The following is a 27,428-nucleotide window of genomic DNA, read 5'->3' as shown; positions in this document are numbered from 1 at the left end:
AATTATCAGTTTCTCAGTTTATTTAATCTGACATGTGTTTGTTGTTCACTATTTATTAATTCCCACAAAGGACAATATGTACATAGAAAAGGAACAGCTATAATCAGGAGAGCTGGAAACACATTTGTAAGCATATTTGCCCAGCTCACACAAATATGATTTAACAAGGAGTGAACAACAATCAAACATGCTGTAAAAAGTGACATATCCCTGCTAGTTAGCCAAAACTGGATGAGCAATACAAATGCAACAGTGACATGTGAGAGAAAAACAGGCTCACAGTGGGAAAATATGCTAATGGTCTCACAGCCACTGGAGAGTGGACTATTGTGTGCTATGCAACTCGACTACAATTCTCTGAACAAAGCTCTACAACCTCCAACCTTATAAAATGTTAAAGTACTTTAATGATAATTCTCACCGGTGCAAATTAACTGCCATTCATTACTGAATATTCAGTACTTGTCTCCTGCACCAAGACTAACCAAGATATTTTCAGCCTTCAGGAAAGATAGCCACACTTTTGCCAGCTTAACATCAGACTCATGCATGTATGTTTTGCAAATGTCAGAATTCTAAAACACCCACTAGAAGGTAGGTATAGTGAAGGAAGCTTTCTGCTCATGCCATCACCATCAGAGGGTTATAGTCACTGTTTTATAACCATTGGTCCACTGTAAACTTGGTTAACACATGGTGATGGGATGTCTTGTGTTAGTAATGTAAACAAAGGAAAAGAATTTTGAAAACCAAACCTGCTGGATGCCCAAGCACAGATAGTACACGCTGTCAGGTGCATAAGCCTGGCCATTTGGCCTGCGAACTTCACAGATGAAATGACACAGACCGTCGATAAGCTCTACAGAGCTACACTGCAACACGTCCTCCTTCACTGTCAGAGGGCTTGCTGACAAGGACGCAGAGATGGATGTGACATTAAGGCACAGCTTAAGTTAACTCATGTTGGACTGGGAATAAGATAATACATTTTTCTGACATTCCCCTCAAAGGCATTAAATTACAAAGACGAAAAAAAAAAGATAAAAAGGTACCACTCTGACATTCTCTGCTTAACTTGCATAAACAATTTTTTAAAACCATTACAAATGCAAACCATACATATCAGTTATATATTATTTCTAGGCAATGTAACTGTTGGTGAACTGCAATTTATAAAATCAATTTCATAAAACCTCAAAGAGTATTCCATGCAATCATTTTCTTCACACTCTAGAAAGAAAAAAAGACTTTGCCCCAAGACTGTTGCTCAGCAACAGTGCTGTTAGAGAAAGCATCAGCAACACAACATACCGGCAACCACACATGACAAAACCATTACAAATGTTTGTTGATTCACAAACACACTGGTCATGCTTACCATCGGCCTGCTGGACTCTCCACTGCACCCAGGACTCCCAGGCTTTCACTCCATATATTTGATGGAGTTTGGAACTGGGTGGACTAGACCCCACACTGCTCACCAGATCTGTTACCAAACGCCTCCGTCCCTGTAAGACAGACACAGTCATGAATTTTGACACAAACATTGCAAACCACTTGACAATGTGACTTGTGATTTCAATATGTATAAAAGAGATTCATACTGCATAGACCTTTAGCATTTTGGTAAAAGTAAAACATGCATTGCTTAAATCCCCCTGCCATGCCTGTTTTTCTTTCCAGGTATTTAATTTTTTTTTACAGAATCTTAAAAACAAACAAACAAAAAAACAACAAAAAAAAAAAACCCCACCAGCTTCCTTAGCAATAATGATGGCATTAAGCCAAACTATAGAATTTAATAACTATAGAATATCTAAAGTAAAATGTATTATGGAGTGGAAAATGACAATAAAAGTATGAATGTTATAGTATACAGTGTGAAATCAACAACAGCACTCCTCCTATAAGGAAGCCATTTTGATTCATTTTAATCATGGAAAATGCAGAAAAAACCCTCATCTAAAGAGCTCGATTAAGTCTGGGCAAATACAATCTCTCCCAAATTCTACTCATAAGATGTATACTATAAAAGTGAAGAACACACAACTCTGTCCTTATTTTATTGAATCAAAATCTGAACACAGAAAAGGTAATAACAGACACACTACTGGGTAATACAGACTAATTTCAAATATTGAAAATGTTCAGTCCTCAAGCAACATGTTATGGAAACGTGTTAAATGCAGTAAAGTGAGTAACATTTGTGCACAGGCAGGTGAACGAACAAACTGTTAGACAAATGTGAGTGTTAGTGAACAGAGATGGAGAACGGAGGTTAACAGTACAGGGCTTCGGGACTTGGACCCTTCGGTTCAATAACGAACTCTTTATGACAAATATTTCACTTGAATCTTTCATTTCAGTTCATAAATATAGAACTGTATCAGTCTAGGCTTATCTAATCACAAATATAGCACAATACTATGCCCTCCTCCATTCTCAGTAGAGACTAAAGTGCTTAAAGTTCCTTTAATTTTTTTTTTTTTTAAATGTAATTGAGGAAAAATAAAAGCAAAAAGAAATTAATACGGTACAATTACTCATCCAAATGATGCATTTAACAACATTAATAAATAATTATAGTATTACTATATTACTTTTTTAAGAACTCAAACATGCTTAATTGCTCTTAGTGCAAGAGAGAGATGGGGGCCTGTCTAACCAAGCAATATACAACAGAACAGGAAGGCCACAAGAAGCATTCAGTAAAGCTGCAGACTGTTTGAGATGCAGTGGCCAGCCCTGTTTGGAAAATGTGTGCCCTCACCTTCCTAGGTACTCTTAAGCAACTAAGGGAGTTTTCTATTCCATTCAGAATTGGCAACGGTATAGACTTGGAAGTAAATAAAAAGAATGTAAAACTTAAAAAAATAAACCTTCTATTGGTACTAAAATTCCTCTCCTAGTTCACCTAAAGAGAATAAGTATGTGTGTGTGTATATATAAAAACTCTGAACACCCCCCCCCCCTTCCCATCAATTATGCCTGTCAACACAAACATTCTGCAAAATCAACATGCAGGCTTCCATTCACACCCAATATGGTTGTCTTCTTTTATTACAGCTGCTATCTTTTACAAGCCCATCTACAGCTGCATCCGTAGCAAAGGCTTCAGCACAATCTTCTCCATCACTTTCATAATGATCCTTTCCCATCTGCCTGGATGTTGCTCTCCTTTTGTTTGATTGTATAATATTATGGATGTAATTTTTTGATATCCTTCCATGTCCTTGATTTAAGAGCATCTGGCTCCTTCTTTATGCAGTCCAGACAGTCCCTTTTGCCTGGGACCTTCCTGAGGGTTATATACTTCCCCATCTGCTTCCTCACTGCATTTTGTTCCTCTTCCCCCCGTTTTTTTTCTTTTTTCTCTTGATCTGGCAACCCGCCCAGGACCTAATGCAAAGACCATAATGCAAAAGACCATTAAATGCAATGTTATATTTGTAAATATTAAATTAGTATACAAAGTAAAGATATATAGGCTTTTTCCCATATTGACACCGAGTTGTAGATGTCAAAGTTGAAAGGGGTTCTGTGATACATGTGTGAAAAATAAACAAGGAAATACCTGCATCAGTTACTTCTCCATTGTCATCTGCATGGCTGCCAGGACTTTCAACAGCAGTTGTTAATTCACCTGCATTACAATTTTCTGTACATGGGATTGTTCCTTTTTCCATTGTATGTAGTAGGCTGCAGATGTTTGCCAACTGCAAAGATTTTTCATTCAGCCCTTGGTAATCATAGCTGACATCACCCACAAGTTTAGCTATGTTTTTCTTTTCACCATCATTAAGGCTCAGAATTTGGTAAAGAATAGCAACATGCTTATGTGTATATCCAGATGTTAGACTTTCTGGACTTTCAGCACTACAGTTTTGGGCAAAACGTCTTAGGCAGTCAGCGGCTTATGTGAGTAGAAGCCCCCATTCGAGCAAAAATGTAAGGGTTGTCCACAGGAACATCTACTTCCTTGCGGTATTTGATAAGGACATCCAAAGATGATGCCATCCTTTCCATGAGTAAAGCAATAACTGCACTTCCATCTCCACAAGAGATTTCTATTCGGATTAACTCGTCCCCAAGACTCCGTTCTAATTTTGTTAGGGTATCAAACCTACTTCCATTAAATGGTTCTTTTGCTCTGTCAATGTAATTTTCGAGCAGCATTTTATCAGCCACCCCCTTTCGTCCTCTATTAAATAAAGTAATTCCAGCAAGAAGACTTTCACGCAGCCTCTTCCATGCATCAGGATTTGGCTTCTACATTAGCTCACTTTTAGCTTTATCTTCAGCAACTCTAAGAAAATTCTGTAGTTTGATGACATCTTCCACAAGGCATATAACATCCATTGTGTTCTGTTTAGAAGGTTTTGCTAAGGTGCACGTATGTGAGGACACGAAGTTTATCCAGTTTGTTTCAAGCAAATCAATTAACTTTCTGGCTTGATCTGCAGCTTCTTCTCCCATATCATTTTCTGCCAAAGCGATTTCAGTAGCCCGCTTCAGGGAGTACCCCAACTTCAAGGCTATAAATGGAGTTTTGAATTTGTCAGAACATTGATCAAAACCACCAATCACCTTTGCAGACTCCAAAGCCAAATTAAACTTGGATTCAGAGCATACTTGATGCAGATACTCAACATCCTGATCCAACTGCTTCACTGCTAGCATATATCTCCCAAGTTCTCATCTTTTGTGAAATGTAATTGTGCTGTGCCTTTTGTTGGCCAACTTTTTCATAAAGTCTATTGCCAAATTTGCAGATCAAGGAATCATTTCTCAAGTGTTTTGAGATATCATCATCTCGCATTCGGCAGACAATATCTTGGCAGCCTTCAGACAGGGAGTTGTGCAATGCAAATGTAGTTAACCGAAACCTTCTTCTTCATTTTGCATGTTCGCCGATGCTGCTATAAGACACGTTGAGCATAAAAACCCAGGCAATAAGGGCAAGGTTCATAGTCATTTAATGAATTATTGTTTTTTGGACGTTTCAGCAGGATGATCTCTCCATTTCCATTTTGAATAACTTCAATATTATGCTCATAATTGCCTCTGTTACAGAGTTGCTTAAGTAAAAGTTTTCTTGTTTGGGAACCCTTTAGAAAGCTGAGGGCATGTGCTACATCCTTTTCTTTTGTACGTTTTCTCTCCAAGTGCCTTGCTATTTTTCTTATGAGTCTTTTACAATAAAGACAGGACTGTTTCTTGCCATATATTCTCCGAACACCAAAGGTTTTACACCTTTTTACCACTTTTGACTTTATGGAAGAGATCTTAGACTTTGAAGAAGAGGTCTTACATCTAGTCTTGGCTCTCAGGCAAGCCAATGTGCTAAACTTTGAATTAATTCTAATGTTCTTGTATTGACTGGCTGATGGTCTTTCAGTATTACTACTGCTAGACTTTTCATTTTTAGCTGGGTGAAACTCAGTTAGGAGGCTCCCACTCAGCTCACATTCCTTGTTGTTCATATTTTGACCATTTAAATCAGGACTAGAACAGAGCAATAACTGTGATATGATGTTTTGGCTGTGTTCTGGATTTGACTGAAGGCTAAATGTCAAATCTGGTGGCAAACTAGGTTTTTCACTGTACTGTAAAGTGGTTCCTACTTCAGGCAAAACAGCAGATTCTATGTTGTCAGTTTTGGTCTCCTGATGTGTAGTGGATGCCGCAGAAGGGCTTCCCAAGCACCTCTTCAAGTCATTGCTTTCAGGGATGTCCAGATCAGAGTTTCTAACACAGGAAATCCAATTCGTCTCAAGGAGTTCAATAAATTCTTTAGCTTGAGCTGCAGTCTCTGAATCATGCCCCATGAAACTCTCACCAAAATAAATTTCCACTGTTTGTCTTTGTCTTAATAGCCCATTTTCAAAGCCAGAGATGCTGTTTCAACCTTTTTAGAAGATTTGTCAAAACCACTAATCTTCTTGGCACTGTTTATGGCCAAATCAAACCTGGATGGAGTGCATATTTGATACAGATGCTGAACACACTGGTCAATTTCCTTTACGGCAAGCATAAATCGCCGCAATTCCCTCAGCTTTTGTGCAATATACGCATGATGCTTTTTACCATGTCCGTGTTTTACCACAAGGGTATCACCATACTTGCAAATCAGAGTGTCTTCCCTTATATGATCCAAAACACTGTCTTGATTCATTCCATGGATAATTTCTTCACAAGCCCCAGAACGAAAGCCCTGTAAAGGAAGCATCTTAGTTGATGCAGACTGAATTCTTCTACGGCAACCAGTACTGTTGTCCTTTCTCATTTTGCAGGCTCTTTCATGCTTCCAAAGATCATGTCGAACATAAAAAGCCAGGCAATGTGGACAAGGCAAGTACTCACTCACAGAATAATCCACAGTTGGTCATTTAGAAGTGACTACTTCTCCACTACTATTTTGAAGAACTTCAATATTATGTAGGTAATTTCCTTTTTTACAGAGCTGGTCAAGTAAAAGGCACCGCCTTAGAGCCTTTTCGAAAACTGAGGGCATGGACAACATCTGTTTCATTTGCATGTTTGTGCACCAAATGCCGTGCCATTTTGGTGTTGGATTTCTTGCAGTAGACACAGAACTGTCTTTTGTTCCATTTCTGACCACCAACAGTTTTATTACATGTAATCTCACACAGCTGCTGTGGTACCATCAAACTTAAAGATGTACTACGGATTAGACTGAAATTTTGACTAGATTGTGGACTGGACCCTGTACTTGACCCAAATGTCTCTTTGATCTCTCTTGTGGAATCCATCTCAGACTGTGAACTGTTGTGGCACAATGATGAGGTAAATGTTGAGTTAATATTCACATCAGCAGTCAAGTTCTGTGCAACTGGCCTGTCCAAATTGTCATCACGGTCATCACTGCTACAATCAGACTGCTCATCATTCAGTGGGACATAATCAGATCCACTTGAGACATCTGAGTGCAGTGCATATTCAAGGTTATCAATGTTATCACTATTTAGGCTGGCTCTAGAAACTCTTGATGAAGTAGACCTTAAACTGTACTTTGAACTTGACATTAAACCAGGTTGTGGGCTGGATCTGCAAATCAGACTGGGTTGATGACAATATTCATTAGTAGGTTTAGGGCTGGACTCACAGCTGAATTCAAGGAAAGGATTAGGCCTGGACTTCATACTGGATTTGAGACAGGATTCAAGAGTAGGTAATGAAGTGGATTCAGGACTTGATCTCATTTCTCCCTGAAGGCAGGAATCAAGAGGACTAGAACCTTTGTCAGGATTAGGTGGTGAGAGGAGCCTGAGATTAGATTTCAAAGTAGATGGAAGGCAAGATTTGAAACTTGTCTGACTAATCTGTGGGCTGGGTTCAGGACCGGTACTAAGGCTTGTCTGATAGCAAAATTTGGGACTGGGACAAGGGTTGGTTTCAGGCCTGGATCCCTCACTGGCCTGAACGCAGGATTCAAAATCAGAGTGAGTGATGGGTTCAGGACTCGAGCTGAAATTGGACTGATGGCATGAATTAGGACTAGATGAGGGTCTGAGATCTGGGTGCCTCACACCGGGTGGGAAGCAAAATTCAGTACTTCGTTGACTAGGCTGGGGGCTGGGTTCAGGATTCATTCTGAGCCTGGATTGGCAACAATATTTAGGACTAGGACAAGGACAAGGACTGATTTCAAGACTGTATTTCTCTGTGCCCTGACAGCAGGACCGGCTTGAATCAAGACTAGGTAAGAACAATTCTGTACTAGGCTGAGTAGATTCAGGATTATGTTGTGGTCCGGATTCAGGTCTTGATGTTGGATTTGGCCGTCCTACTGGGCTTAATGTCTCAAGGGATAGAGAACTCTTTTCAGAAGTGGGTTTAAAAGAGGATTTAAGATTGAGTGCAGCACTTGGGGTCCAGTTCTTGCATAGTCTCCAGAGTGATCTTTGTCTTGCATAAGCTTTCATGTTTTAGTAAGGCATGTCAAAGATAGAAAGCCAGGCAATACTGAAAATACTCCATAGAAGAAATGTCCTTCTTTGTTCGTTTTTTAGTAACAATTTTTCCATTTCCATTACGGAGCACTTCAATGTTATGCTGATAATTGCCTTTCTTGCAAAGTTGTTCAAATAAGAGATGTCTCTTTTTGGATCCTTTTGGGAAATTGAGGGCAAGTGCCACATCTGTTTCAGTTGCATGCTTCTGCTGCAAATGCCTTGCTATTTTGGTACTGGGCTTTTTACAGAAAACACAAAAGATCCGTTTAGTGTTTAATGTGCGATAGTGGACTGTTTTTCTGAATGGTTTCAAATTTGACACTAACTGAGAAGATAATGTAAGATGCCATCCAGATTTAGAAGTTGGCTGCGATTCGATCTGCTCATCATCAGTTGGAAAAGTTTCCAATTTACTTGAAATATTTTTCTCCAGATTATTTTCCTGCTGACAAGTTTTCACATTCAACTGTTCCAAATCATTGTCTGATATAGATTGTGCACAATCCTCTGTGTCCAGTTCTTCAACCTGGTCTTCAGCAGCATCTACCTGATCAAAAAGAAAACTATCTTTAAGTATTTACTCTGAATAACCTACACAAAACGGAGTATACATTTTCCATAGCCACCCCCGCCCCACCCCCCAAAAAATGCACTGTTAGAGCTCAACAGTTTTGTTTAAAACTGTTTAAAAAGGAAAAAAAAAAAAAAAAAAGTGTAAATTCCATATCAAACTAAACTTATGATACTCCTCTGCAAATCCTTTAGCAAACTATTTTTTAAAAGAAAAACAAAATATATACTAGTTTTAGCATCTATGAATTGAGAATGATAGTGTGTTGAGAACCCTCAAAATGCCAGTTAGGCATGTACAAAAATGGGCACATCAAACATTGTGGAAGATCTGCCAATAAAGGAAGCATGCAGAAATTAGGAATTTCTATGAAGCCTCCATAAGAATTAGGGCTCATTAGAACCAATTAGTTCCAATACACTTATAGCTTTTACTAGTTAATGCCCCTCCCCCAGCAACAACTTTAGCAAAGTAGTTTAAGCGTTTAAAACCAGTTGCGAACAAGGGCAAGAAAATCTATTACAATGAAGCAAGATACCACTGTAAGAGATATGTATGGGACTATTTATTATTCAATAAATGAAAGAGCAAAATGTGGTGTTTCCAAATAATTATGTGGAAAGTTCTAACTGAGCATATAAAATGACAACGCCTACAATATCAAAATTTAAAAAATAAATTTAGACCCCAAACCTTTGAAAGATTCAGACCCTTTAATGCTGCCTAGAGGGAGCTTTAACTGTCAGAATACCATCCAAGAGTATAAGTACAATAAAGGTGAAGACAATGAAGGTTTACCATAGAGTTTCGCAATATATAGTTCAATCACTGCAGATGAGCGTTCTCTAGGTTTACGATGAATTCACTGTTTACATGATTCAACAATAAATTTTGGTAAAAATAATATAGACCAGTCTTTAAGATCAAGGAATCAATACTATGTTTTAATATGAAAGCACAGCTCACTTGTAATATGCAACAATACAGTATTTTTCTCCATATCAAGCAGGTCTACATTAGTATATTTATTTGCACATAATGGAATTTACTGTTTATGTTCAATAAAATTCAGCAAGAAAAGCAATATTAAAACAAAAAACTAGGATGCAGTAATAAGGCAATTATGAATAAAATCAAATCACAAACACTACAGACAGACAATTAGAAAGTTTGAAAACATATGTCCATCTTACCTTTGGTTGATAATGGGTCCTTGCAATAATGAACTTGTGCAGGGTATCGCCGTCAGCACTATGGTTTGAGTAGTCTTAATATTATTCTTAGCCATTTAGTGTTTTAGAATTTTTTAATTTAATATAATAATTACGTGAAACAAATGAAGGTGGACCATGTTCATACCATTGTTCGCAACTTTCACTGCCTAAAACAGCACAGAAAACTGCGCCCGGCCCCCAATACGTAGGTTAAGACAATTAATTGCAAAATGGATCTTAACGGAGAAGTCCAACTGACAAACAAATTTAGCTCCATCTATCAAACCTTGATTTTTCTTTTTTTTTAAATAAATAAATAAAATTTACCCTGTACTATATAATTCTTTTAGAATTATAAAACGCTAGATTTTATTTGCCCATTTTTTCATGCTTCAAATGCACATACAAATATTAAGTGGAAAATACTGTTAAATGCAGTTCGCAGCATTATTAAATAAGTACTGCAAACAGAATTTTGCAAAGGAGTTTAAACAATGTGGATTTTGTTTCAGATTTAAGTCCATTTGAAACAGAAGCACACTGCCATATTCAGTACAATTCAAATTCATATTATATACAGCTTTACAAGATCCAGTCCTAGTATTTCCATCCCAGAGAGACACTTTTCCATTAAAAGTACAAAATGGTCAAGTGTTGTTTTTCTCTATGAGGGAATCTCACCAGGAACTGAGATAAAAGTAAAGCTTGATTCATAATAGCATAATGGTGTACTGCTCAACCTTAAAAAGATTCCTTGAAGCTAATGTTTAGACATTATCTTAGGTTTGCTGGCAAACCTAATCTTCTGGAACTAAAACAAGCCACCACGATTTGTGCATGGGTTGTGTAGCTGATGTCACTCCTACACCTCTTGGTAAATTATAATGCTTAAAGCAGACATGAGAACAATTAGTAGGCAGTTGGTGCATCAAATGGAGCTTATTTTCATGAGAATCTGCAATTATCTGCAAATTATGTTTGTGAATTTCATGAAATCCTGTGATAATGTGAAAATGGAATCAGTTTAACAAAATATAGATGATCACAATATATTCTATTATGAATAAAACAAAACACATTAAAATCTCACCACCTTTGCCCTAAATCTATACACACATTCCTTCACCATCTTCAGAAAAGTCTAAATTTTAAGATGAAAATGGGAAACCTACAATTTGGAGCTGACATCCAAAAATATTCACATTCAGACTTCTTTCCCCATCTATGTTCGGAAATACGGATACACACCCACATCTTGACAGTCCAAACAGTGACGACAGCTGGGGGTGTATCTGAGTCACAGTCTGCCTTTTAAATTTCTCGTGCTTTAACACAGAAAAAATCTTATATTGTAGGACCCCTGAAGAAACTGTATTCTCTGTACACATACCCTCTTTCCTCTCCTGCGCCGTTTTGCTGCTGGTTTCCGCTCCTTTGCTGCTCCGTGGTCATTTGACACTGTCAAATTAAAATTGTGGCTTGTAAATAGCTCAATTATCGCATTGACAGTATAACACACACACACACACACACACACACACAGACACACTATATATAAAGTAAAAACTGGCATGACCGACACAGAACAGTAGGCACTACAATGAAACAGTGAATAACTTGGCACTTGCCATTTCTTATAATCTTTTAATAAAAGCCATTAAAAACCATTAAACCATTAAAAAGATCTTAAGTTTCAGCTTAGAACATTTATACTAATAACTGCCATTTGCAATATTTAAGCATTTATGGGCCAGTTTCCCAAATCCAAATCAAAAGGGCCCATATACTACATTTTTCTTTCATTTAATATTTTTCCTTGATGTCCACTTTCTAACCTTTTTATCTCTTAGAATTAAAACAGGCTTTTCTGTTACTGTGACTTTAAAACTAATAGAAGATAATATGTGCTTTGTTGTGATTGGCTGCTCTATATTGTGCCTCATTCAAAAAGCACCCAGAGCTAAAACATACTTGAGAACTTGAATGTAAAAGTGTAGGACTGCTTTAGGCTAAATAGGCAGTGATATGTAAATGAGCTTGTTTTTGTCTCATCAAAACAAAAAACAAAAAAAAACACCACACAGTGATTTCAAAATGGGCTGGTTTTTTTTTAAACAGAAGCAAATAGAAGCATTGTCATGCCAATAAAGCACCACTGAACTTATTATGAAGGGTTACCCTGCAAAATTATTTACATATTATTAAATTACAAAATGAATTTTTTAATAAAGCAAGGGAAGTTCAGTTTTCCATGACAGGGCCCTTTAAGCCTAAATACAAATAAAAAAATTTCCTACGATGATTCACCATTGATACTGCAATTTAGGTTTAATCCATGTTAAGGAAAATGGCATTATGGGTATGTGTGTTTGCTAACTGATCTCTAGAGAAAGCTCTACTTACCAAGAGGGAAGTCCTTTTCTAAGTCTAGCATTCTAGAAGCACCTTCCACAACAGATGAAGGGACTAATGCCTTGAGGCTGTGTGTAGTATCCTCAGTGTCTGCCCAACTAAAGGGTGTAGACCTGGCCTCTGACTCCAGGTCCCCACTATAGGTACTTCCCTGGTCTGAACACACAAAAATGATCAATTATTTAAAACAAACTAACTGCTACATCTTAAAATGTGCGTTCACATACCTCCATTGGACATAGGCCTGCTTTTTCCTTTGTCCATGTCTTCGTCTTCCACTGAGCTCTGAGAAGGCACGCTGCCTTTGGTGTCCTCAGAGGCAGACACCACCACCGGCACTGGTAGCTGGTGCATGGGAGTAGCACATGGCAACAGGTCACTGCACTAGGCTGCAAAAAGTGACTGCGCTGCTGCTGAAAGTTGAGAGCATGTGAATGCAAACGAGTGCAGCTGGGATGACCTACAGGCAAAGGGAGTCCCAAGGGTACAGGCGTGTACTGAGTGTACAGGTGCATGGGAAGAGGAATGTACACAGGCACTGGAACAGGCAGGGGCACTGGAACCAGTCTCACTTTCTCCCCGTTCTCATCTATCACTGTTGATACAGGGAATGAGAATTTGCCAAGCATTCCTCCCTGCACATATATAAATAAAGGGTGTTTGCAGGATAAATGCAGCATGCAGAATACATGTAACGCAGCAATTCACAAGTTTTTCATGAGCACAGTTAGGTTTGCTATAGCAAAGACTAAATTATTCAGTGCAGGATGTTGGTGAAGAGAACTGATTCTGAGGAGCATTAGTTTAAGTAAAACATATCTTAACCTGTCTCAGACAACAGCTTCGTAGGCTCAAGGTCACACTGGACGGCCCGCTCTTCTATGATGGGCTTGCACATGAGAGCTTTGTTCTTCAGCATGCGCCGAGGACAAGCACCAGCATGTGCGGCCGCCTCTGTCTGGGTGCTGGCCTGGGGGCAGCAACCAAACCATGTCAGTGATTCTGAAGTTGTCCTTAGGGGAGATATTCTGCTGTTTATACTCACGTCGCCGATGATCTTTGAGCTGCAGTTAGAAGTAGGAAGTGCTCCTGTGAATAGCGCAATTACAGGTTAAATGTCAACCAATCTTTCCCACTCTGTGGTACATAATATTTAACAGTAGCTATTCATATTTGTGGGAACTAAGATTACCTGTGAGAGCAGTGTTACCAGCCAGCGCGGAGGCCAGGGACACAACACCACCTATGACTGGCATATCTTTAGAAACAGAGAAAGGGGCTTGGGCTTCAGCGGCTGATGTTATACCTGCAGTGATGAGATGAAAAGACAAGGAAATGAAGAACTGGGTGAGTGATCAGTGGTAAATTAATACAAATCACTGCAGTCGTTTCCCTCACCTCACGTTTTTATTCTGTGATTTTAACAGGAGACAGACTACCGCCTTATGACAATGAGGACTTAATAAATCATTTGCAGGGGGATCGGAGGCTGATGGCTGATATAATTGTTGCAGGGAGATATGGGGGTTTGGGAGCACATGCGAAACATCTATTTTGTTCCTTTGAAAACAGTACCGTTGCTGTTTGGTTGATCTGGGCTGATGCACTTAGAACAAAAGTGCAACACACAGTGCAGGCTGCAGAAGTGGCAGATCTTTTCGTCCCACTTGAGGCTCTCCTTCAGTGCCCCCTGAGTCTTACATCCGTGGCACTTTGCCATCTGGGGACAGAAAGAGAGGGACGTCTGATGTCAAAGCCGGCAAAGTCCAGCATTACACGACCATGACATCAGCATGACACCAATAAAATGAGGTGCTTCTCTCGGAATTTACATATGGCATGCTTAAAATATTCCAACAGCAGGTAACAGAGCTGTTGGATGTTTTTGCTGCCATTTTTATGGTTTCCATTAGCACCCATAAATGAGGAAATCGGTATGCTTGGCTCTGACCTCGTAGAAGAGCACAGTGTAGAGAGACATGCACTCCTCTGTGCAGAATTCCTCCAGCTTGCCCCCAAAGTGGTTCTGGATGGTGCTGTGGGTCATGTTGCAGCAGTAAGCACAAATCCTACACTGACCCCCATGCCGTTTGGCCAGGTCATGCTTGAAGAGCAGTTTACAGCCTATTACAAGGAGAGAGTGGACAGCAAGACAACTTAGAAAGTGCTGAGAAAGTGCAGTTAGAATACCAAGGCTGACTTAAGGCAGCTTTGAAATCCTGAAGCGTATGAAAGACAGCACAACGGCGCTGTGCAGTAAGCTCTGAGAATAAACTCGCCTTCACAGCAAAAGGGCCGCGGCTGATGCTCGTACACGGTGAGGTCCTTCACCACCTTCTCCTGTTTGCAGTACTCACACACTGCTTTCACGTCTTTTTCCCTCTTGTAAGTGTCACAGCACATACGGGAGCAGAAAAGCCCTGTGTGATGCTGACAGGTGCACAAATGGGGGAAAAAAAGACCACTTGAAATACATATTGGGCATGCAGCAAAACACTAGTGTGTTAGTAATGCTCATTTATTGCTTTTAATCTATTGCTTATAATGATATTAAAAAAACACACGCATATGTTATTAGTAAGTCCTACCTTAAACTGTAAAACTTCGGGTTTGGAGCTGAACTGAACCTGGCACTGTTTGCAGGTCAGTTTAATGGTGCCATATGCCAAGGGGGGACCATTTGGCTGCGTCTTCTGGTTGTCCTGTGGGTTCTCCAGGCCAGACGCAGGCCCATATGGTGGGAGGGGGGGTTGTTTTAATGTAGGCACAAAAGTTGGATGAGGATTCTGGCTTGGGGTGGAGGTATAGGACATAGAAGGGTTATGCAGTTGGGTAGATGTGTGAAGGGGAGCAGGGGGGCGGGAGGTGATGTTTGGGTATGGGGGGCCACGTGAGTTCATGGTTGGGGCAGAAGAAGGAGCAGCTGTGGATCCTCCGTTCATATGGGTAGGGGGTGCAGGACGGTTGAGCCTCTCCTGGAGACACGCAAATTAACATATATACAGATATATACAGCAAGCCTATCCACAGACAAAAACTAGAGATGGCACGATACCAGTTTTTCTGGTCCCATCCAATACTGATATCTTGCAACAATGTCCGATATAAATACTGGGCAGATGTTTTGTTTTGGGTTTTTTTATTCTAAAACACTGTGAAGCTGTTCAGTTGTTTGGAGGAATTGTTTTGTGTGTTATATATGCTATTTTTACCATGCATGCATATAACAAATATAAAATTATAAAAAACAAAATAACTTTTGTTTACAAGATAAAGCAATTTCCTTCATTGCCTTAGTTAGTGTCTCTCTTTGTGAGATGATATTTATTTCACTGGTCATCACCTTCTTGGTTCTCAGCTTTCTGTCTGTCACACTCACTCCTGAAATGTACTATAGTTCATCTACATTTTTTTCCCTCATCACTGAATGCAAATGTAATTCCACATCAACTTAATAATAACAACCTTATAATAGTTCTTTTTGTAAATTTCAGTGGTAAATTGCTGTTGTACCTGCCACAAATCAAACACACCAGGCACTAAGTGAGCAGACAGAGAGGCTACCTATACTATGAGTCACACTTCACATGACCTTCTCAAACAAATTTAATCTAATACTGTTTACAAGACGGTTATTCTTTCTAGAGAGAAAAAAAAAAAGCTTTGGACAGAGTTAGCTTATTCTCCAGCTTCACGTTTCAAGTCCAACATAAAACTCAGCAAGTTAACAGCAAACAGCATTTCCTCTCCATTGTGTCATGTGGTGTGAACATAAAGCCACAACTTCACTTCATGAACTTAGATAAAGAGAATCCTATACTTTTAAATGCTCTCTGATAACTGTTCCAGCATTTTTTGCTGATATCTACCCAATTCCGGAATATGGTATCAGATCGGTACCATCTCTACTGAGTTTGTCAGTGGAAGGACAGCAATTACTGCTCTGCATTCAGAGTATTCTGTAGTCACACCACTCCTACTCTGCATTGGATTTTCTGCATCCACTCACCATTGTCTTTATGAAGATTGTTTTCTTTTCATTGACAAAATTAAACTAATTTCTAATTCACTTTTAACAATCAGATCTTAAAAGGCCCATAATGATCTTTGCTTAACTAAGCAAAGTGTATAATTGGCCTGTAGAGAGCATTATGCTCATGGGATGGAATGGTAATGCAGTTATCTTAGAGTGAGAGAAAACACCAATACTAGCCCTTCTTAAGAAGCTGCTCCTCACTGCAGACAAATACACACCACTCAACACCCACGATGACAACTAATTTGTATAATTCTTAGAAGTCTGACACTGTACATGCAAAACAACCAAAATACCCAATAACAAAAGCTGAAAAGGTGTGAATGCAAGTAACAGATACAGAAATGCCACAACCTTAATAGAATGACATCTACATCAAATACTGGTTGCATGCGTCATACCTGAAACCTGCCAACACACTCGTATGAGCAGAAATTCCGGATGGATCCGTCAGGCATAGCAAGATGATACTGAGGGACAGCTAACTTCTGGCAGTTTGTGCATGGAAATGAAGCACCTGGGTCAAAATCACAATAATGAATGACTATCAAATGACTTCATCCACATTACCCTATTTACAAAAGATAGAAACTCTAGGAATGCAGGTTTATATCCACAAGTAATCAGACACTGGCAGATTTTGTTGCTTTGGCTCTATACTTGAGCAAAACTATGTTAATTTAGCCAGCTAATTAACATCACCTAAAACAGGGGAAGTATATATAGTTGCAATTCCTTTATGAAAGTATAACTGACATTAAGCATTATAACCTAACAGTCATTATTTTGTTACAAATCTTGCATGCCGTAGTACAGACCAGCAACCATTTACTCCTGAGCTGCACCAGAAACTGATAAAAAGGGTAAAATCTACCTGACAAAGTGCGAGATGCCTGACTGTTGGTTAAACATCTCGAGGAGCAATAGAATTCAACGACTCCCTGTGTGTTAGTCCCCTCCAGCATCTGGTCCACATCCTTAAACTCATTACAGTAGGGGCAGTGGGCCTTCTCACCACTTTTCTGTGAGGTTAAAACACAGCGATCTAAATTGTTGCTGTCCCTTCAATTAGGGAAAAAAAACCAACATGGCTATTAAAAGTGTGGCATTAATAATTGAATTTAAAAAAAGGAACAATAAAAGTGTGGTATGTGCATCAGTACTGCCTCTGGGCCAGAGCTTCTGCAAACCTGCTTAAAAGTACTAATGCAGATGGGGCTGCAGAACTTTTTAACAGCATCCTCTATCTGAGCGAGGTGATAGTTTCCTGTCACGGTACAGCTGCCGCAGCTCTCACAGCAGCTCATGGAAAGCCGTTTGGAGGAGCGAAAACGAGAGAAGCAGTCGTCACTGCAGAGCCGGTGCAGAAACCCCTGATGATTCACCTCGTGCAGAATCTGAGAGAGCAAGTGAGAGAGAAGGCGGTGAGGGCGATAAGGAAGATGGAGGGAGAGAGAAAAAGAGGGAAGGAGAGAGACATGGGGGGGTGGGAGAATAAGTGTGAGAGAACATGTGACAATGAATTCATTTCTGCAGCATGCACATTCTTGAACGGTTTTCTTTTTTTTTTTTGCATCCTTCTGCACTATTCTCCAGTTTTGCAGAAGTTGCCTCATTATTCTGCGTGTTCATAAAATTTTAGCTGAGCACATGACATTACTAGGCATATCTCCAAGAGAACATGTCGTGACATTTTTATGACGTGTCATGGTGCCCTGATAAACAAACATATGACAGACAGTGTACACACTTGAATTCTATGTAAAGCACGTAAAGCAATGCTTTTCAGGCACACAATTTTTTCAAACCATCCTAGCTAACATCTGTTGAAGAATCTATTTTCTCAAGTTCAGACCATTTGTTAGTTGAAAGCTGGAGAAGAGTTGGATTAGTTTATAAAATGATAATAATAAATCACAAAAAATACAATGCTTAAGGCACAGTGCTTATGAGTACATAAGTATGCCAATGTAACACTACAACCAACAATAATTCCCTTTAAAGGCTTGATGAATTCATGACTGTAAGACATGGAAATGGAGCAACAGAGCAACAAAGAAACAATAATCCATAGTATATGCAGTAGTTCATAGTACACTGGACTTCCATAAGGCACCCTGCCAGAGCACTTCTCTACTGAACAAAAAGCTTATTATTAGTGCCCTTTATTGGTAAAAGAGGTGTGTGCATCAGTTAAAGGGATGGAGCACTGCAGAGTTGGAGCAAAAAACCTGCAGGCACCAGGCCCTCAACTAAACAGCCCTGATCATGGGTTTTGTACTATAGGCCGCTGAAGTCATTCTGTTATCAATGTTCATATAACTATATAAAAATAAATAAATAATCACAGTTCTCGAGGTACAGGTTCCATCTTCCTGTGAGTCAGGTACAATGACAAAGTGGCAAACTACCACATAATCTAATCAACTATAAGGGACTACAAAATCCAGCACCGGATTGGGATTAGAGATCCAGGTTTGAATACCACTGCCATATAAAGTACTCCGGTTTCAAAAAAAAAAAAAAGTTTGTCAGAAAATAATAATGGGGTTTTCAAAAATCGCCTCTGTTGCACCCTGTGGTAAACAAAATGTTACAAATCCAATACCCTTTTTCCATGTACATTTATCTCTCAACTATCATTTGAACTGAGGTTGTTGTGTTGAAAAACAAAATTTGCTGAAGTAGCTAACTAACGCTACTGTGCACTGAGCTGACGTCATAAGACTAGTTGACTTTTTAATAAAATTTTTTAAAATTAGACTTTGCAAACTTCTTTTGTCAAACCAGCTTCTATTTGGCTTGCAGTTGCCAGTTATGTGCTACAAATCAATTCACTTAATTTCACTAGTGCTATTTCGTAGGCTATGATACAGTTAGCTAATTTCCTTTATCTGATACACACAATAAATGATTCCCCTTATGTTAATAGACCATTAAGGAAACACATAATCCAGTAGGTTTAACGTCCACACTAGTAACTGGGATCCTGCACATGAAGGTGGCCGTGTTAACTAGATTAAGCACAGAATCTGTGATATATCCAGGCCACTAGAAGTTAACGTCATGGCCATTTTATAATGTGAAGAATCACTGAAAAGAATTACTTATTGCTCCTGCTATTACTACTAAAACGCTAAATACGACCATTGCTACATACAAGCTAAAGCTACCACGCAAATAAAATTATGTCAATAAGTTATTTGAGGCAGGTTGTAGAAGACATATTCCTCTGTGGTTCATCAATTTTTTCAGTGGAAGACCATTTAAAAGGGGTGAAATCCACTTTAAGTCTAGTCATGTTGAGCACTGTAGATTGAATGTAGGTCAGCTTGCAGGGCTTGTCAGAGCAAGCTATAAAAAGAACATGAAGATGTTTTTAAATTTTTTTTCAATAAAGAAAAAGCTTTTAGAGTTCCTAATCTGGGTATGACACCTAGTGAATGACACGTGACACCAGTGGTGTATTGTTGTGAGGGCTTCTCAAGGTGACGCGCTTGGCACGGCACAGGTTCAGTGTTCTCCCTGATCTCCAAATGCCTGGGGCAACTCGCCTTATTATGGAGCTTTTATTTACACAACACATGTGTGGGAGACTTCAGGACTATAACTACTAAATATGAAGTTAACTACTTTATTTTCAGTCTTGGCTGAGTCTTGAGAAGCTTCAAATTACAGAAGTTTTCACTGTGGAGATGAGCCTTAAAAGCTTAAAAGGTTACAGCTTACCTCACTGGAATTTCTGCAAATGGAGCATCGAACAGTGTCATCCTCTGCAAAGCCTTCACCCCTGGATTTGTAGATAGTCAGACAAGCCTGGCTACAAAACTCCTTCAAGGTGTTTGAAGCATCCACTGGAACGGTTATCAAGTCCTTTGGATTTCCAATCATCCTTGTTATGAGAATAAATACATTTTGAATACAATAATTTAAAATAAATAAATAAATCTTGCAAACAATTTAAAACAAATGTCACGCTATCTTCAGGGCTACAGTCTCTCATGTTTACTCCAAATAATGATCAGTAAGAGAGAGACAAGCAAAAGTAACATTGAGTGAGTTCTATTTATTACGGTCAAGTCAAGGTCACAGAGGGCAAAAGAACAAGATGAAGGGGAGCGGGGTCAGCAGATTAAAAAAAACACATTATGAATCAGTAAGGTAGGCAGGCAGTCAGGCAACTCACTCACTTGAGACAGAGATGGCAAGTTTTCTTTTGGGCAATGTTGATGGTTGGAGGAAGGTTGAATCCAGTCAAGCAGACAGTGGAGCAGAAGAGCTGATTGGAACCTTTCCTCTGGAATGCAGTTTGGCCCTTCTGCAGGACCTTGGAGCAGCCGGAACAGCAGATCCGCACGGAGGCAGGAGGGGGCTGGGATTGTTGAAGCTGGGCCTGGAGTAGTGGCTGGGGAAGGGGGTGGGGCAGTGGCTGAAGCTGGGGCAGAGGTTGGAGCTGGGCTAGTGGTTGGAGATGGGGCAGAGACTGGGCATGGACACTGAGCAGGGGCTGGGGCAGTGGTTGGAGCTGGGGCAAAGGCTGGAGATGGGGCAGGCCCAAGGGTTTAGGCTGGAGGTGAGGGTGCGCCTGGGCTGGCACAACCATAGGAGGCACTTTAACGGCAGGTGCTGACTGGCCCAGAGCCGAGAACGGAGGCGGCTGTGAGGCTGCAGCAGAAGCTGTAAAACAGAGACACTGTTGTTTCACAAGGAACAGTGTTGATTCTGAACCACAGCCAATGAATGCTGGATGAGATCTGAGTTACAAAATTATATCCATCTATGCAGGAAACATTTACAGCATTCAGCTAACGCTTTTACCCAAAGCAACTTACAATAATGACCGAATACAGTTTTAGCAATTGAGGGCCAAGTGCCTTGCTCAGGTGCACAACAGTGGCAACATGGCGGTGGTAGGCCTTGAACCTTCTGATTATTAGTCAAGTGCCTTAACCACTAGCTACCACTTTGGTGGTCCATTTCTCCATGAAAAATGGACAGAAGCAGTTATGCAGATGTTTTGATAGCAGTGCTTACAGTCCACACATTCACTATGTCCACACACCTTTACAAGTAACAGTAAACAGTTCTGCAGCATCAGATTACCTGGTTCAGGCATACTGAGAAGCTGAAATAGAACAAAAACCTGCTTTGACTAGGGATTCCCAAGGATTGAACCAAGAACATCAGCAGTAGTGTATCCCATCAGTGTTTTGGTATTAACTGATGCTACCAATACAAGAAGCATATAGAATCACAAAAGAGAAACTCATGTCACATACTGCATAGCACCTGCTACTAAAGGCCATTATGTGACCACTACACAATATCCCATTCTGAGGACTGCGCAAGAAACTGAAAAATTAGCCTAAACAATGGAAAGTCACTGGGCAAAATGCATAACACTTACATTTGCCTATTCTATACAACACGTGTTACAACAATCCTTAATTAATTTCTAGTAGAAAAACCATCATAACCATCATTACCCATTTCATAGGTAACATAGACTATGATGCAATTAGATAATTTCCTTCATCTGATGATACCCACACACAACAAATGTTAATAGACCATTAAGGACACACATCATCCAGTAGGTATAAAACACTAGTAACTCAGATCCCCCACATGGCCATCTCTAGTACCCGATACTCACAGGTACTCATTTGTAAATATTAGGCCTACTATTTCACAAGTGAGTACCTGATGCTAGAGGGAGATTCAGGTGATAGAGATGGATATAAAGCATGTCATTTGCATACTGACAGAAGGATATACACTGCAATACTGAAACATTTAAGATGAACTTCCATTAGACATCAAAACTTTAGGTAATTGCTTTGTACACCTGTCCCTCACAAATGAGACTTATCCTGTGTCCTGATTGTTGGGGCTGCCTACAGGCTCAGTTATGCTTCAAATGATACAATGAAGGCCCATAAGGAAATATGGTGACTTTAATAATAATGTTTACCAATGTTTTTTAAGTCCAGTGTTGCCAAATCATCTTATTATCTTTCATCAGACTGTAAATAAGACTGCATTGTGGAACACTCACCAGAAATGGCATCATCTCCTCTAACGGAGAAGACCGAGCTTATCCTGAGCTCATCTGGGGGAGCCACTGCCTGAAGTCATTTAAAAGGATTTAGGGGAAAAAAAAATTTCAGGAGTGAAGTACAGCTTTAGCAGAGCACAGCACTGAGAACACAATGTTTAAGCATCCGTTTGCATATTCTAAAAGCCAAACAGCATTTATATATTATATAAATTAAATAAACACAATGCATTTTTCTTGTATATTTTACATTAATTTTGTATTTTTCATGGTAGTCCTAAATGTGAAACTTACCTCCTGGTCTCCATTCTCAAGCTCCTGTTTAACTCGAGGTGGGGCTGACTGTGCAATCAGTGCTTTGTCATAGCCCTCGTCTATGGGCTCATCCTTAATTTTTATTAAAGGAGAGTACAGAGTTTCTTCTTCATATTCCCCACCTGGGTCCTGCAGGAATGGCTGGGACAAAATGGACAAACAAGAAACCTTTTCATTATGTTAAAGCGCAGTACAGGTATTCATCAAGTCAACATTTGAAATGAAAAAATTACAATACTCATTATGTTCATAAACAGCTATTGATACTAATTAAAGTCTTACACTGAAGTAACAGACAATGGATTATCTAGTACCATACTGGGTTACCAGTGTGTTTTTCACCTGAAAACACACTGCTCTCCTTCCATAACAGTGTGAGTGTGCCTGGGCAAAGTCCAGTAAGTTTGAGGCAAAGACCAATAAGTGGTTCATTCTGAGATGAAACTGCAGACCAGTGTGAATTCAGATGTGATTTGCCTAGCTGTATTCTATCTGCAAGATTTTAAACATTCTTCTCTACCCCTTCTGATCCACAAACTGATTTCATCTACAGGATCACTAAAGTATTTCTTTGCTATTTGTATCATTCTCTGTCAACCCTTGAAACAGCTGTGTATGAAAAGCACAAAATGACAAGCCTAGCACCAATTACATTGAAATGTTAATTATACCACACTGCAGTAAAGTAAGTATAACTTTTTGGAATGTACAATGTATGTGAAGGTGGGGGAAATATCTAAATAAATAAGCAAATAAGCAATAAATAAATAAATGAGGAAATCAATGACAACATGGTAACAACAAGCAAAAATTTGTGCCCAGTCATGAATACATCAATTCATCTAAGAAAACCGCTTCTCCAATCTGCAAGTAGACCTGTAGCTTTAAACTTACACTGATTTTTGTGTAAGTTTGTGAAGGCACCTCCCCTATTTGAGGGTGTTGGGCATTTTCACCTGCAAACAAACAAGAGAAAATGTGATAATGTATATACTAAACACACACAAGAGTGGGATGTGCAGAACATGCATTTGGGTGAAACCTCCCGTGAAAGCAGAAAACACACAAATGCTTACTGAAGTTCACTAAGAGAGAAAAGTCACCCAGGTATATCTTATTCTGTTTCTCATCTAGCGCAGTTAGATTTGGAGGACAAGGACGCTGCAACGGAAGAATTATCAAACACGCTTTGAAAACGTTCTAGAAATATTTCCATTTACATATGAAACGGTGACGTGCCTGCGTTTACTCCTCTGGGGGAGACTCCTTCCATCTGACTTTCATTCTCATCTTGCTCATCGCTCTGTCTGCCTTTCACACTGGAGTTGCTATCCATATCACAGTCCTCTTCATCTGCAGCAATGACAGGAAAGCCATCCAGCTCGTCTTCCTCCGCACCATGCTGGTGCCGTTCAGATGGACTGCTGGCGTTAATGGCCATACCATCCGCTGCCCTCTGGAAACTTTCACCTGACTTTTCTATCTCAACACATTTGCATAATTATTTGCAGAATTTTCATAATTAATAAATCAGTCCATGTTTATTAACATAAATTGTGCTTCACGGAAAATAAATGAATACTTGTATTACATGGGTCAAGATTCATCACTTACATTGCTCACATTAGCTAGTTTTGGCATGCAGTAATGTGTGTGGTAAATTGATATAGCTAATCTGTAGTATTTTAGTTTTGTATTGGCCAAGTTTCAAGTAGGGAATCACTGAAAAGCAGATTTATAACCAAATGTTATCCCAACGCATGAACGCTAGAACCCCAGCCCACAGACACTTCTGCATGCAGGAACTAATTCCGTTCTTATACAGCACAGCACTGCAACATTCTTTCAGCACAGATTTGGCATATTGCAAATTAGGGAGACCAACTCTAAGGTCCAAGGATGAGGGCAAATTCATCATTTGTATAAATGACACCATGCCAATGTTTTGGGGTTGTTTTTTTTTTACCTGATGGCTTCTCCAGCTCTCCGTGGCATTCCCTCACCACAGCGCTGATGTGCTGGAAAGCGCAGAGACAACAAAGACGTGAATGCACATCAGTGGCATTTTTTATTGCAAAGTGCATAAATTAAAGCATTGTTAAGCATAGTATTCTAGAGAAGAGTGTGCAAAAGATCTGGTGTTTAATTTAACTGGGAGGGAACAGTTTTTTCCACCTTCAAGAGTCTGGACACATCTGAACACCCAAGCAAAAATTATCCAGTGAAAAACAGAGCAGTCATGTTTGAATGGAAATTTACTATGGGTAGAAAACAGCCACTTATGACAAAGTACTAGATATAAAAAGGGGATGTGCAAAATACCACATATGTTCCAATCAGCCTAGTAGTGCAAAGTGAACAACTCAAGGAATTCTGCCATTTTTAGGGAGATTCAAATCCATAGGGAGTGAAAAAAGTTCAGCATGAAGGGAACTTCAAACTGCACAAGCAGTGAATGACAGTTTATCATTACACTGGAAGCTGACAAATGTTTATCCATCAATCTTTGTGTCTCATAAAGGTCTTCTGGTGAGTTGAGCCTGCTGGATGGCTGATAATCCGAAAGCAGCAAATAAATGTGAATGTCTCCGCTGTGTGTGTTTGAGTCCTATTAATATTTCCAACATTTTTTCTGAAAATGTAGAATTAGCCAAACCAGCCAGAAAACAAATATGTTTACTTTTGCAGTTAACTAAGGTTAATTCTCCTGAAGGCAAATACTGGCTATACCAAATTATTTAGGTAACATGAACCAGAAAACCTATGTGCAAAATATAGGGTCAACATTACATTGGTAGTAGTTTGCTAGCCTCATCAGTGAACAAAGGGCAGTGAACTGCCCAGCTTTCAAGAGAAACAAATGAATGTGACATGCATAATGTCACATGATGACATTGCAGGGCATTCAAAATTAAGGAATTTAATTAATCAACTGAAGTTGATTAGTGTGATTAGCCTGATTAGTGTGTAGGGAATACAAGGGCACTTCTCAGGCACCCTGAGGAAATTCATTCCATTCAATCCATCCAGTGATCTGAAATTCAGCTTTTTTTTGACATGCAGACACATTTAAGCAAATTATTTGAACTACTGTTTTAATAATTTCATTAATTGCCTGCACCTATTAAATTAACCACAAACGTGGTATGCTGTCAACATATTTCTGATGAATTGGACTATTGGTTAAGTAGTGTAGGCTACATCACTAACTGCGAATGAATTAGCAAGAGGGGACACCGTTTGAATTGTTTATTTACTCGCCTTTCCTATCCAGCGTTATGTTACACGTAGAATAAAGAACACGGCTGAACGTAAATAGCACTGATTTACCCTCGGGAAACACGGTGTGTTAGATCACATAACCTATTCCTTTCTCTGTGTAGCAAATCGTGTTGATAGGTTAGATAGGCAAGAGCTAGGCATCTGAATTGATAAGAAACGCAAATTATGTTGCTGCAATACGATGTTAGCTAGCTAGCTCTATCTAGCTATCTAGGTTGCAAGCTAGCGTTACATACCTAATATTAAACAATACTGTAACGTATATCAAAGCAACATACACCTTTGAAGGAATAACCTGGTTCCAACAGATGTCGATTGTTCTGTTTAGTTAGCTAGGTAGGTGTTTTCTATACCGAATGCAGAACCACCCTCCATTAATGCTGCAATCACGATTACTGAATATCTTGCTTAATAGTAAGGCTGACTAGCTAGCTAACGCTAGCATTTTCTTACCTGTGCATTGTGTTCCGCCATGTTGCATGCAAACTCAATTAAACTGCTAAACGTGGGGATTTCATGACTACAGAGTTGCTCATCTTTCCAAAAGAACTTTTTTTTAAATATACAGCTAGATAGTTATCTAAACACACATAGCTAGAGTAGCTAACTAGCCCGCTAACAAGTCTGCTGTTGTACTCGGTGGTGTTAAATCGGGAGATTTCAGTGTACAGTTAGCTATCCTATTATTCTAAAATGTTATGCTAGCGAGCTAACTTGTTAGCAAAGACTGGTCTCAGTTAAGTCAGAAACACCTGCCAATATGTATTTAAATGCGTTTTGTAAACTTTAACACTCAAAATCGCGCCAAAAGTTAAACTACATCATTAGCTAGCTAGCAAGCTCGCTAGCCTTTTAAACTGCATACCCATCTACAAGGAAAGCTGCAGTTTTAGGTAATTTCAAAGTTTTAGGTTTTCGCCCCCTATCGTCATGGAGTGTTATCGCTAACAAGATAATGCAATGGCGCAAGAACTTAGGTTTATAATAAAACTGTTATAGTAAAATACATGTATGAAACTAGTATTAATTACTCACCATCATTTATCTCTTCCTCTTTTTCATATAAAATTGTTATTGTGCTATTAGAAATGTCAACATATTACACACCTTGTTGGATTTATGTACATAGCCACAATATGCCCTGAAACTGCAAGCTGGCTCTGGTCTATAAATGGATGCAGTGACCACAATAGTAACCTTTTTCTAGACTGTAAACCTCTGGTCCTGTCATTTTCCAGTTAATTCATACAATGAACAAGGTATCATTTATGGTTTTTTAAGCATGAAATAACATGTCCATATCCTTCTGTAGTTAAAACACTTCTATAACTTCCACTGCTCTGTTCATTCCTGTGGAGATCTAGGGCAAGGAATGCAACAAATAATGACACAGTTGTGATCCTTTCACACAAATTCTGCCCCCAAATTTGTGGGTGATGGCACCGACAGCTCAGCAGGCCACCTGTGCATACAAAATTCATATTTACTCACCGATCTCACATGATGCTAAAGGGTTCTCATCCACTGACAGTGAACTGGAAAGCTGTTCCCTCTACGCATCTTT

General features: G+C 39.4%; 1 protein-coding gene across 6 annotated transcripts in view; it reads right to left on the bottom strand.

Moving 5' to 3' along the window:
• si:ch211-266o15.1 (zinc finger MYM-type protein 4) overlaps positions 1 to 26,720 on the bottom strand; it is a 32,247-nt gene extending 5,527 nt beyond the window's left edge. For 2 of the 6 annotated variants that reach the window (XM_026999863.2, XM_026999865.2), the window contains exons 1-24: positions 26,318 to 26,720; positions 24,549 to 24,600; positions 23,822 to 24,061; positions 23,477 to 23,538; positions 22,562 to 22,723; positions 22,268 to 22,337; positions 20,400 to 20,886; positions 19,939 to 20,101; positions 17,400 to 17,606; positions 17,084 to 17,231; positions 16,611 to 16,726; positions 14,762 to 15,148; positions 14,453 to 14,603; positions 14,125 to 14,297; positions 13,749 to 13,893; positions 13,366 to 13,479; positions 13,219 to 13,262; positions 12,999 to 13,143; positions 12,638 to 12,768; positions 12,401 to 12,518; positions 12,165 to 12,329; positions 11,152 to 11,219; positions 1,379 to 1,508; positions 756 to 907 (exon numbers count right to left, since the gene is read on the bottom strand). In XM_026999863.2, the coding sequence (XP_026855664.2) occupies positions 756 to 907; positions 1,379 to 1,508; positions 11,152 to 11,219; positions 12,165 to 12,329; positions 12,401 to 12,518; positions 12,638 to 12,768; positions 12,999 to 13,143; positions 13,219 to 13,262; positions 13,366 to 13,479; positions 13,749 to 13,893; positions 14,125 to 14,297; positions 14,453 to 14,603; positions 14,762 to 15,148; positions 16,611 to 16,726; positions 17,084 to 17,231; positions 17,400 to 17,606; positions 19,939 to 20,101; positions 20,400 to 20,886; positions 22,268 to 22,337; positions 22,562 to 22,723; positions 23,477 to 23,538; positions 23,822 to 24,061; positions 24,549 to 24,600; positions 26,318 to 26,338 (3,651 nt within the window). In that variant the 5' untranslated portion in view covers positions 26,339 to 26,720. Of the gene's footprint in view, positions 1 to 755; positions 908 to 1,378; positions 1,509 to 3,366; positions 3,400 to 3,574; positions 8,524 to 11,151; positions 11,220 to 12,164; positions 12,330 to 12,400; positions 12,519 to 12,637; positions 12,769 to 12,998; positions 13,144 to 13,218; positions 13,263 to 13,365; positions 13,480 to 13,748; positions 13,894 to 14,124; positions 14,298 to 14,452; positions 14,604 to 14,761; positions 15,149 to 16,610; positions 16,727 to 17,083; positions 17,232 to 17,399; positions 17,607 to 19,938; positions 20,102 to 20,399; positions 20,887 to 22,267; positions 22,338 to 22,561; positions 22,724 to 23,476; positions 23,539 to 23,821; positions 24,062 to 24,548; positions 24,601 to 26,317 lie in introns of those variants that run through there. The other 4 variants (XM_026999864.2, XM_026999868.2, XM_026999867.2 and 1 more) reach the window with 4 other exon arrangements.
• Positions 26,721 to 27,428: the final 708 nt, after the last annotated feature.

The sequence above is a fragment of the Electrophorus electricus genome, chromosome 13 (genome assembly GCF_013358815.1).
Source record: "Electrophorus electricus isolate fEleEle1 chromosome 13, fEleEle1.pri, whole genome shotgun sequence".
Lineage (NCBI taxonomy): Eukaryota > Metazoa > Chordata > Actinopteri > Gymnotiformes > Gymnotidae > Electrophorus > Electrophorus electricus.
Note: the sequence above shows the minus strand (reverse complement) of the source record. Positions and strands in the feature narration are given on the sequence as shown.